The 12,500-nt window shown below is 39.9% G+C and overlaps 2 protein-coding genes across 4 annotated transcripts in view; both read left to right on the forward strand.

Annotated features, from left to right (window-relative positions):
* The window catches only part of impa2 (inositol monophosphatase 2), a 246,568-nt gene that overhangs the window by 137,862 nt on the left and 96,206 nt on the right, over nt 1–12,500 (forward strand). The gene's annotated exons all lie outside the window — the stretch shown is intronic.
* The window catches only part of piezo2a (piezo-type mechanosensitive ion channel component 2a), a 333,058-nt gene that overhangs the window by 114,692 nt on the left and 205,866 nt on the right, over nt 1–12,500 (forward strand). For all 3 annotated transcript variants that reach the window (XM_079805932.1, XM_079805930.1, XM_079805931.1), the window contains one exon: nt 5,141–5,183. In XM_079805932.1, the coding sequence (XP_079662058.1) occupies nt 5,141–5,183 (43 nt within the window). The remainder of the gene's footprint in view (nt 1–5,140; nt 5,184–12,500) is intronic.

The following is a 12,500-nucleotide window of genomic DNA, read 5'->3' on the forward strand; positions in this document are numbered from 1 at the left end:
ATATATAAACTCTTACGACAATCATGTCTTCTAATATCTTCAATTGTTGTGTATACTGAGCTGCAGCGGACACATTTGTAAACATCTTCACTTGGACCCATTGTGTGAGCTGTCTCTTTAATACCGCGTGGTTTATATACATGTTGCTGCTGATTGGACTGACATATTTGACACACCCACCAAACGAGAAAAAACGCATCTCAAACCCGTTGCACACCGGTGCGCACCGTTTCCAGGAAACATGACGTTCAACCGGAAACCGTAGCAAAACGTTGCGCACCGGTTTGAGCGTTGAACGTGCCCCAGATCACATGTTCAACTCCCCACACACCAGATCACATGTTCAACTCCACACACACCAGATCACATGTTCAACTCCACACACACACCAGATCACATGTTCAACTCCACACACACCAGATCACATGTTCAGCTCCACACACACCAGATCACATGATCAACTCCACACACACCAGATCACATGTTCAACTCCACACACACCAGATCACATGTTCAACTCCACACACACCAGATCACATGTTCAACTCCACACACACCAGATCACATGTTCAGCTCCACACACACCAGATCACATGATCAACTCCACACACACCAGATCACATGTTCAACTCCACACACACCAGATCACATGTTCAACTCCACACACACCAGATCACATGTTCAGCTCCACACACACCAGATCACATGTTCAACTCCACACACACCAGATCACATGTTCAACTCCACACACACCAGATCACATGTTCAACTCCACACACACCAGATCACATGATCAACTCCACACACACCAGATCACATGTTCAACTCCACACACACCAGATCACATGTTCAACTCCCCACACACCAGATCACATGATCAACTCCACACACACCAGATCACATGTTCAACTCCACACACACCAGATCACATGTTCAACTCCACACACACCACATCACATGTTCAACTCCCCACACACCAGATCACATGTTCAACTCCCCACACACCAGATCACATGTTCAACTCCCCACACACCAGATCACATGTTCAACTCCACACACACCAGATCACATGTTCAACTCCACACACACCAGATCACATGTTCAACTCCACACACACCAGATCACATGATCAACTCCACACACACCAGATCACATGTTCAACTCCACACACACCAGATCACATGTTCAACTCCACACACACCAGATCACATGTTCAACTCCACACACACCAGATCACATGTTCAACTCCACACACACCAGATCACATGTTCAACTCCACACACACCAGATCACATGTTCAACTCCACACACACCAGATCACATGTTCAACTCCACACACACCAGATCACATGTTCAACTCCACACACACCAGATCACATGTTCAACTCCACACACACCAGATCACATGATCAACTCCACACACACCAGATCACATGTTCAACTCCCCACACACCAGATCACATGTTCAACTCCCCACACACCAGATCACATGTTCAACTCCACACACACCAGATCACATGTTCAACTCCACACACACCACATCACATGTTCAACTCCACACACACCAGATCACATGTTCAACTCCACACACACCAGATCACATGTTCAACTCCACACACACCAGATCACATGTTCAGCTCCACACACACAGGAAGAGCTCCACACTTTACACTGAATGCTTAGTGGATCATTTATGTGACGCTAGTTGTTGTGGAGTTACGCTGACTTATGCTCCACGGCATGTGCCGTCATGTAAAGCGTAATAAGTGTGTGTTTATGAATTACAGACGGCGAGTGTGTTCAGGATCAAACTAACACCACAGCTCTACACTCTAAAAAAAAAGGCTTGTAATCATAGGGGAACCTTTTTTAGTGCTATATAGCACCAATTTTGGTGCTTCAGTGGTTCTTCAGCGGTTCTTCAGAGGTGCTATATAGCACCTTAGTCAAAGAACCGGTGAAGAACCTCTGAAGAACCACTGAAGAACCTCTGAAGAACCGCTGAAGAACCACTGACGCACCAAAATTGGTGCTATATAGCACTAAAAAAGGTTCCCCTATGATTACGAGCCAAGAACCATTTTTGGTGCAATATAGAACCTTTTTTTTTTTTGAGTGAGTCTCTGTGAATACATTCAGAGATGATGCTAACGCTAGCCATATTAGCCGTACAGCGTTCAGCTAATTTAGAAAGGACATTAGCAAACATTCACAGAATAAGAAGTGCCATCCTCACTTGTTCTGATATGTAGAGTCGAAGTGTTGGTATTGACCCGTCCTTCAGAAACTACTTCTTCTCTAGTCCAGCGTTACTGACCCTCGGTGGTGAAGCAGTCATGCGTAAAATTATTTGCACAAATATATAATATCTATGAGACTCGTGTGTTCGCTGGTTCATCAACAGTTAGTAATGGTTTTGGCGCACACATTGTAATACTCAAGCGCTGATACAGCCAGGGTTGCCAGGTTTTCGAAATAAAACCCGCCCAATTGACCTATCGGTAAGCCCCTCCCCTCATACGCAGATGAGCCAATAGCAGGTGAGTATCAGTTGCGCTGGGACCGGAACTCGGACATCTTTAGGTTTCAGCGCCATAGAGAAACATTGGAAAATTCGAAGCTCTCATCGGTTTGATGCCTGAGGTACTGTAACACTGACTCCAGGGATCCTGAGAGGATTTTCTGTTTGTCAAACTCTCGTTAAGTTACGATTAAAGTCCCTGCTAACATACAAACCGAAATAACTGTTCTCACGTCATGTACACTGTAGGTCAAAAACACGAAGGTCTACATTTCAGTGCCTCTCCATATTAAACTGGTTATATGTAAATTAATTTACTTTTAGATATGTTTAAGGTCTACATTATCTCCTATTGTGATGGGTATTATAGTCTCCGGCTAGTGAAAGGAAGAGCTCGCACGCAGTTTATCGGAGTTGTTTTGCAGATACAAAGTTTGCCAGTTATTAACTGCACCCTCGAAAAGGCATACGGTCTGTGTATATGTTTGTTTACTGTTGTATGAGTGTTTTTGTGTAATTTGCTGTGTGTGTTAATGGTAATGCAACGGAGAGAGAGAGTTTGTGAATGAGACGTTAATGCGCACTTCTTATGCTTTGTTTGTTCAGCTTACGATGATTTTTTTTGAGTGAAAAAGGACATAATAAACTTGATAAACCATCAGTTAAGTTTGTCCATCATTCAGACGGGATATACGCTACAATCTGTGTCCAAAAACATCTCAGGATAAGGTTTTCACACTGACAGCTGTGCATTGTAAGATATAGCAACTCCGTTTGTTTGTCCGAGTTAGCAACAGTAACTAAGGGGGGCGGGGTTTACCGATAGGTCAATTGCTATTCAAAACTAGCCCAAAAAAAGCCCAATCGTGTTTCGCTGTGGTAAAAATCGTGTTTGGGGGTAAAATATGTGCTTTTTTTGGTAGGGTTGCCTGCTAAAATTTGCTTTCCCTGGGCTAAATATCACATAATTGGGGTCGCTTCAACCCGTGGACATGAAAAACAGCCCGCGGCAACAGTGATGAAGTAGCCCAATTGACCGTTCGCAAAGCCCCGCCCCCTTTTAGTTGCTATGTCCGACAAGCCATGTCGCTCTCACACCACACACACACACGTTCTCACGTAGAGAAAACACATCGTGGAGCAAAGAGGACACTGTCAACATGCCGACAGACAGGAGAGTGAGTTACTTTTGAAATTAAACGTCTCAACTTTGAAATGGTCATATTTTAAAGAAATGTAAACAATAAATAGCGTTTTGTGTCTCTTTAATGTGTGATGATCGCTGTAGCGCCTCAGTTAAAGCGGCTCGTGAACCGATCGTCTCTCTTTCTAGTTCATTGATAAGCATGATATAAACATGAATGAACACTAAAAGAAATGTTGTTTCAACCGCGGAAAGACGTCAGTACACACCGTTTCTCCAAGTTCAAGTCCATCGATGTTAATCTACTAACTCTCCGACTGCTTTGTCGGACAAAATGGCAGATTCGCCGATGTGATTGGTCAGATCGCCTGTCAATCAAACTCACGGCGAAGGGAATTCCTCAGACTTGGCAGCGAGGAAACAGAAATGGCGTCTCTGTGCTTCTCACTCAGGGGCGTGTCTATGCTACAGGAGCCAATCATCAACAGGCATGGGCGGGGCTTCCCTACTCTTACGCAGGAGTCGAGGAAATATGAGAGATTGATAATGATTGATGGGGTATTGGGTGGATTTTTACTATTATAGGCTGTTATCTGTGTTCAAACATGCATAATATGTACCCTTTAATACCAAATCAAGTTGTGTTCCAATTATATTTCAGATGATATACGAGTGTTTTGGTTGTTTATAGCATGCAATCATTTTGTTCTTATTCCTGGTTTGCCAATGAGTTGGCAAGCAATCCGCAGCATAATTACATTAATTTGTCAAATCTTGCACGATTCCTGTGTGAAGCGAGCGGATCTGTGTGTGTTTGCGGCTGCGCTGTGTGTGTTGAACAGCATCTGGCTGGGATCTGTGCAGATGTGTGTGAGGTGTGAGGAGCATGTGCACAGCTGGTACCACATCTGTCCCTGTATACTTTTTTAATACGTATTACTTAATAAAGGCTGCGTTTATCTGATCATAACTCCAGTACACTGTAAAAAATGCTTTTCTTACTTAGTATTTTGGTCTTGTTTTCAGTCCAAATATCAAAAAAATCTTACAGTAAGAAGCATTTACTAGACAAGCAAAAGTTTTTGTCTTGTTTTGGGGGAAAATAACTCAAAATTAAGGGAGTTTTTGCTTAAAATAAGCAAAATAATCTTAATTCAAACAGAAAACAAGATTATTTTTCTTACCCCATTGGCAGATCATTCTGCTTATTTTAAGCAAAAACTCCCTTAATTTTGAGTTATTTTCCCCCAAAACAAGACAAAAACTTTTGCTTGTCTAGTAAATGCTTCTTAATGTAAGATTTGTTTAGATATTTGGACTGAAAACAAGACAAAAAATAGTTTTGCAGTGTATTCCTCCGGTGTAGATCATCTGTTCTCTGTGTGAATATATAAGTGTCATTTATTCCTGTGATCAAAGCTGATTTATCTTCATTACTGATGATTATCACTTCACCTCTTGTGTTGTTTCCGCAGGTTCATCATGGGAGAGATCCTTACGGCAGTTGGGTTTGGAAAGGTAAGAGATGTTGTTTTCTTCAGATGACACACTGAGCGCTGTGTGTGTGTGTGTGTGTGTGTGTGTGTGTGATGTGTGTGAAAGCTGGCAGCAGGAAGTGTGTTGTTCGCTCTGCGGAGTGTGTGATGTTTTCTTTGGAGGCTTTGAACGGCTTGATTTTATGACCGGCCTGGACGGATGATGATGGTCCAACTGTACTTAAAAAACTGAATAATATGAATATTGAATAACAAAAGGAAAAAAAGATGAAGCATGTCCGTCTGTTCGCCCTCACATATCATTTGACAGAATAATGAAAGATATACTGGATCGTATTGTTCATAAAAGCAGAAAAACAATATTTTTGCATTGTCATCCAACCACAGTATTTGTTGAAATATGAACTTTAATGTGCACTTTATCAATGCCAAAATAGCTCTTTAAGGGTTTAGAGCTCCAGAACGACTGCTATCAGTGAAGATGCGTTTAGATTAGTTTTATACCTAACTTTACTAAAGTTAAAGAAGTGAACTTTAACATACTTTTTTAAATTGATTTTTTATTTTATTTTATTTTATATTTATGTATTTTATTTTTATTTTATTATTCTTTTCTTTTTTCTTTTCTTTTTTATTATTTTTCTTTTCTTTTGTATTTTCTTTTATTTATTGTATTTTCTTTAATTATTTAAATTTTCTTTAATTTGATAAAATTGTATTCATTTTATGAAATGAATTGAACTTTATAATACTTTTTTCTTTTCTTTCATTAATTTAATTAAATTTAAATTTTATTATTATTTTATATTGATGTATTTTATTTTTATTTATTTTTATTTTCTTCTCTTTTCTTTTATTTCTTTTCTTTTATTATTTTAATTTTGTTTTATTTAATTAAAAAAAAATCTCTTTGTTTATTTATTTATTTGTATTTATTTATTTATTTATTATTTATTTTATTTTATTTATCTATGATTATTTTTTATTATTTATTTGATTTGATTTGATTTACTTTATTTTAATTATTTTATGGAATTCATTGAACTTTATAAGGCTTTTTTGACCCATTTAACATAATTTTTTATTTTTTTTAAATGTCATAATTACTTCTATTGTCTTTAAAATATGGTTAAAATGTTCTGACAAGCATTTACTGTAAACTAAAATATACTTTAATGTATGTTTTTCTATTGAAACTTCATGTCATGTATTTAACATAATTTTTAATTACAAATATATAATAATGAAGTTGCAATTTAGTACATTTAAAATGAAATATTAAGTTTAAATGTAAGATCGAATAACACACTGCATTAAAGTATAATCATGTACTTAACATGTGCTTTAGTATGTACACATCAAAATAAGTAAAACACAATAAAAACTTTTATTTTGACATTATTACATCGTGCACTTTTAATGAAAGTGTGTTAAGAAACACATGAAAGTGTCTCTCTTTAAGTGCACTAAAGCACTTTTATTTAATTAATATTATATCATCTGCAAATACAGTTTTTTAAAGTACACTACAGATGCACACTCAATAGAATTAAGTGCACTTCTTTACATTATTACGCAGGAATGAGAGTATAGTTCCTGAAATAGCGGCCTAGAAAATCACAACTTCTCATTTTCCGTCTGTCTTAGTACTCAATGTAACTACAGAAGAGTCAAGTTTTAAATAGGAGAAATATGGAAACTCTTTGGTCATTTTTGAGCGAGATGCTAACGGTCTAATCAGATTCAATGATCTATGCTAAGCTATGCTAAAAGTGCTACCGGCAGACCCAGAGATCGGCTGAATGGATTCAAAAACGGTAAAACTCAACTGTTTAACTCTAGGGGAGCTGGAAAATGAGCCTATTTTCAGAAATAGGCGCGTGTTCCTTTAAGCAAATGAATCAATGAAACCCTTAGACTGTCACTGGACTGTGGCACCAGCCTAAATTTGACTTGAATGACAGATTTAGTCATTAGGACATTGTGGGAGGCATCAAGTCCCTCTTCTCTTTTTCATCTTTGTAATCGTGTTTGTTTGCATGCACATTATGTCTGTGCTTGGGCCTCCTGCATCCTCTGGCTCCGGATGAGCAGTGGGAGTCTGGAGCAGGTGACTGAAGAACGCTAGTCAGACTCGGGCTAAAGGGCGTCAGTTAGCATGGAGCAGACTCTGGCCGCCGTTCTCCACACCAGGATGGCCTGCAAACAAACGTGTGTTCAGTTACCGTCTGTCACGCATCAGGGTGTTTCTTTACCTCTATTTCCCAGGGGTTGAGATTCCTTTTTCTTTTCATTGTAGAAAGGTCACATTAAAATGCTGCCAATGTTTATTTGTGCTACTTGTGCTAAAGCTAGTGTACTTGTTTAACAAGATCACGCTTGAGACAAATCAAGGTAAATAATATCACTCATGAGCAGATATTGCTCATTTAACCCTCTGGGGTTCTTCATTTATGGGTCACAGGGTCAAAAATGACCCGGTGGGCGGGATTAAGATAAAAAAGATTTGAGTAAAATCAATGAAATATATTTTTGTTCAATAATATTTTTTCTTTTCTTTTTTGGTGTTTTGAGATAATTTTATGATTTATAATTAATATTTATGCAATAATTATGACCCATTTTTTCCCATTGAATATAATAAAACATTTATTTATATATATATATATATATATATATATATATATATATATATATATATATATATATATATATATATATATATATATATATATATACATTTTTTTTACATTTTTTATTAAAGCTGTTTAGACAGACAAAAAAACTCACACACACACACACACACACACACACACACACACACACACACACACACACACACACACACACACACACACACACACACACACACACACACACACACACACACACACACACACACACACACACACACACACACACACACACACTTATACACACAAAAACACACACGCACACAAATTTACACGTGCCATTCCAAAAGCTAATTGTGTTTTTGTGTGTGTGTGTGAGTTTTTTTTGTCTGTTTTGCACTCTTGATGTTTTAGAAATTCACTCCTTCACTGTTGCGTCCTTTTTTCTGCATCCTGGCTGATTTGTAGATTGTATGCACAAAAAAACTCTGTATTTTCATATTTTTGCCCATTTCCCATTCATTTCCTATGGGGGTCATTTTTGACCCGAAGGTCCTGAGTGTGACTATTTTTTTTACGACCTATTTTTTCTTAGACTTTTCAAATCTTGTCCCCGATTTTTTTGGGTGTTCATATACCAAGTACCAATAAATTCACCAAGTTTCGGACCTTTCCGATGAAGCTACGATTTTTAAAACATTTTTGAATCGAAGTACCCCAGAGGGTTAAATAATTCACTAAAGGGGCGGGGCCTGGTTGAGTTACTTATGTGGCGTTCACACCGGACGCGATTCGCGCGAATAATTCGCGCTAATCGCGCGAAGGTGGACGCGTGTACATTTTGAGTTTACTCGCGCGAATCGCGTGTGACATTCACTGCACAACAGATGCGAATTCGCGTCATGGGCGGGGCTTCCGCCAGCAGCTCGTCTCGTTGAGAAATGGCTGACATGGGCTGTGTTTACATGTCTTTTTTTTTGTTCATATCTACTGTTAATGTGTGACAAAACGTAGTTTTAAGACTTTTTCAGTCGATAATGTAGTTGTTTAAAGCTCAAATCTGTGGTTTATTTACATAAACAGTGCCTATTTGAACATTTTATCTGCCGTTGTCGGAGCTGTGAGCTCCAGCGGACAGCGCGCTCAGCGCACGTGAAAGCCGGCGAGGGCAACCTTTCCTCGGCCAGTCCTTCTGCCGTCTGCCGCTGGCTCTGATGTCTCTGTGGTGTGTCTCGAGCTATAATTCGTCTTGTAACGGCCGATCTTTGGTCTCATGGATCTATAATTTGTTCCCTGGCAAATCGTTTAGGCTGAGGGCAAAGATAAGTTTCATTACTTTATATTTTTAGGCTATAACTGTACGTTGCAGTTGTAACGTTAGCCTACTAGCACTGACTTTGAATGTTTGACTGCATTGTTGCTTTGTTTCATGTATAGCTTGTTATACATTACTGATACTTTTGTATTATTGATCATACATAAACTTGCATTTAACAAAAAGAGACTGGGTTGTGTTTCATGTAATTTAATGTTATCACAGTGATAATCATATTGTCTGAACCAGATATCAATATACAGATTTTCTCTTCATTGTTGTCACTACTAGAGCAAGCTCCTGATTGGTTAACGCGGCGCGAAATATCCGCCAAAGTTCAGATTTTTCAACTTGAGCGTTTCGCGCGATTCACGCGATTCGCGCGAATCGCGCGTTCAAAACGCTCAAGTCGCGTCCTTCTCGCCGCCTCAATCGCGCGAATCGCGCGAATCTCGCCGCCTCATTCGCGCGAATCGCGCCGCAGAATGCCATTTCGCGTCTCTGCATTGACTTAACATGTAAATCACTCGCGCGAATCGCGTCCGGTGTGAACGCACCATTAGTCGTGTGTTGCAACTGCCGGTTAAGGTGAGGGGCGGGACATTTTCCAAACACCAATCACAACACACTGCTCCAGCCGACCAATCAGAGCACAGTGTGCTTTTCTGAAGGAGGGGCTTCATAGAGACAGGAACTACACAAAGCGTTTCTGCACAAAAACATGCTCAAACACTCTGAACACCTTAGCATCTGCATAGCAACACCCTGGTAATCATATGCAACACTCTAGCAACTGCACAACAACATGCTCAAACAAACTGAACACCTTAGCAACTGCATAGCAACACCCTGGTAACCATCCTCAACACTCTTGCAATTGCACAACAACATGCTCAAACACTCTGAACACCTTAGCAACTGCATAGCAACACCCTGGTAACCATCTACACTTTAGCAACTGCACAACAACATGCTTAAACACACTGAACACCTTAGCATCTGCATAGCAGCACCCTGGTAACCATCTTCAGCACTCTAGCAACTGCACAACAACATGCTTAAACACTCTGAACACCTTAGCAACTGCATAGCAACACGCTGGTAACCATCTACACTCTAGCAACTGCACAACAACATGCTTAAACACCTGAACACTTTAGCAACTTCATAGCGACACCCTGGTAACCACCTTAGCATCTGCATTGCAACACCCTGGTAACCATCTACACTCTAGCAACTGCACAACAACATGCTTAAACACACTGAACACTTTAGCAACTGCATAGCAACACCCTGGTAACCATCTACACTCTAGCAACTACACAACAACATGCTTAAACACACTGAATGCTTTAGCAACTGCATAGCAACACCCTGGTAACCATCTACACTCTAGCAACTAAAAACAAATCTGCTCAAACACACTGAACACTTTAGCAACTGCATAGCAACACCCTGGTAACCACCTTAGCATCTGCATTGCAACACCTTGGTAACCATCTACACTCTAGCAACTGCACAACAACATGCTTAAACACACTGAACACTTTAGCAACTGCATAGCAACACCCTGGTAACCATCTACACTCTAGCAACTACACAACAACATGCTTAAACACACTGAATGCTTTAGCAACTGCATAGCAACACCCTGGTAACCATCTACACTCTAGCAACTAAAAACAAATCTGCTCAAACACACTGAACACTTTAGCAACTGCATAGCAACACCCTGATAACCACCTTAGCATCTGCATTGCAACACCTTGCTAACCATCTACACTCTAGCAACTGCACAACAACATGCTTAATCACACTGAACACTTTAGCAACTGCATAGCAACACCCTGGTAACCATCTACACTCTAGCAACTACACAACAACATGCTTAAACACACTGAATGCTTTAGCAACTGCATAGCAACACCCTGGTAACCATCTACACTCTAGCAACTAAAAACAAATCTGCTCAAACACACTGAACACTTTAGCAACTGCATAGCAACACCCTGGCAACCACTTACACTCTAGCAACTGCACAACAACATGCTTAAACACACTGAACACCTTAGCAACTGTATAGCAACACCCTGGTAACCATCTTCAACACTCTAGAAACTGCACAACAACCTGCTTAAACACACTGAACACCTTAGCAACTGTATAGCAACACCCTGGTAACCATCTTCAACACTCTAGAAACTGCACAACAACCTGCTTAAACACACTGAACACCTTAGCAACTGTATAGCAACACCCTGGCAACCATCTTCAACACTCTAGAAACTGCACAACAACCTGCTTAAACACACTGAACACCTTAGCAACTGTATAGCAACACCCTGGTAACCATCTTCAACACTCTAGCAACTGCACAACAACATGCTTAAACACACTGAACACCTTAGCAACTGTATAGCAACACCCTGGTAACCATCTTCAACACTCTAGAAACTACACAACAACATGCTTAAACACACTGAATACCTTAACAACTGCATAGCAACACCCTGGTAACCATCTTCACTCTAGCAACTGCACAGCTTACAGACTGGGAAGAGAGGAGCTGCAACAATGGAGAATATGAGGAAATAATCAACATTTAAGCAGGAAAACCTGCTCTAGTAGAGCCAGAAACACATTAAGACTTTGTAAAAGGTCCTCTTTAATATCACCCATGCCACAGCTGAAGAAACACACATTGGCTACATACATGTTCACATGCTAATGTGTGGTAACATGGCGAGATTTTAGGAACATCAAATCTCACAATTACGGCATTAGCGATTTACCCTTTTAAACCCAGCGTTTGCATTTCATTGGCCCACTTGGCAGGAGGGCAGGAGGCTTTTGACAGATCATCAAACGCTGTGGAGACCATCTGAACTCTGCAGTCTCACAGCAGCTGGATGTGGTTAATACACGCATGTTACTCGCGATCTGTATGATGTTAGTGACAGACGTCTGTAATTTACCTGACTGTAGAGGAGAAGCAGTGTCTGGAAGTCTAGCTCAAACCATATGTTTGGTATGGAGAACACAGAGCCAGGTTACATAATAATGCCTTACGCAGCTGTCATGTCATGAGTCCTAAATAATGCAAACTTTTAATTTCAACAGGGAAAGTCATGTTTCACACTAACTGCTCAGCAACATGCTAAAAACAATCAGAACACCATAGCAACTGCATGTCAATTAGATAACATGAATGTGTATATCCCATTAACCAAACAATGTACAAATGTTATTTTGCAACAGGGAGCACAATAAGTGTTTCACCTTAGCAACTGCATAGCAATGTCATGGCAACATTCTACAACACCCTAGCAACTGCACTGCAACACACTGAAAACACTCTGAACATCAACCTGCTTAAACACACTGAACACTT

Source organism: Gobio gobio (assembly GCF_949357685.1).
Source record: "Gobio gobio genome assembly, chromosome: 23".
Lineage (NCBI taxonomy): Eukaryota > Metazoa > Chordata > Actinopteri > Cypriniformes > Gobionidae > Gobio > Gobio gobio.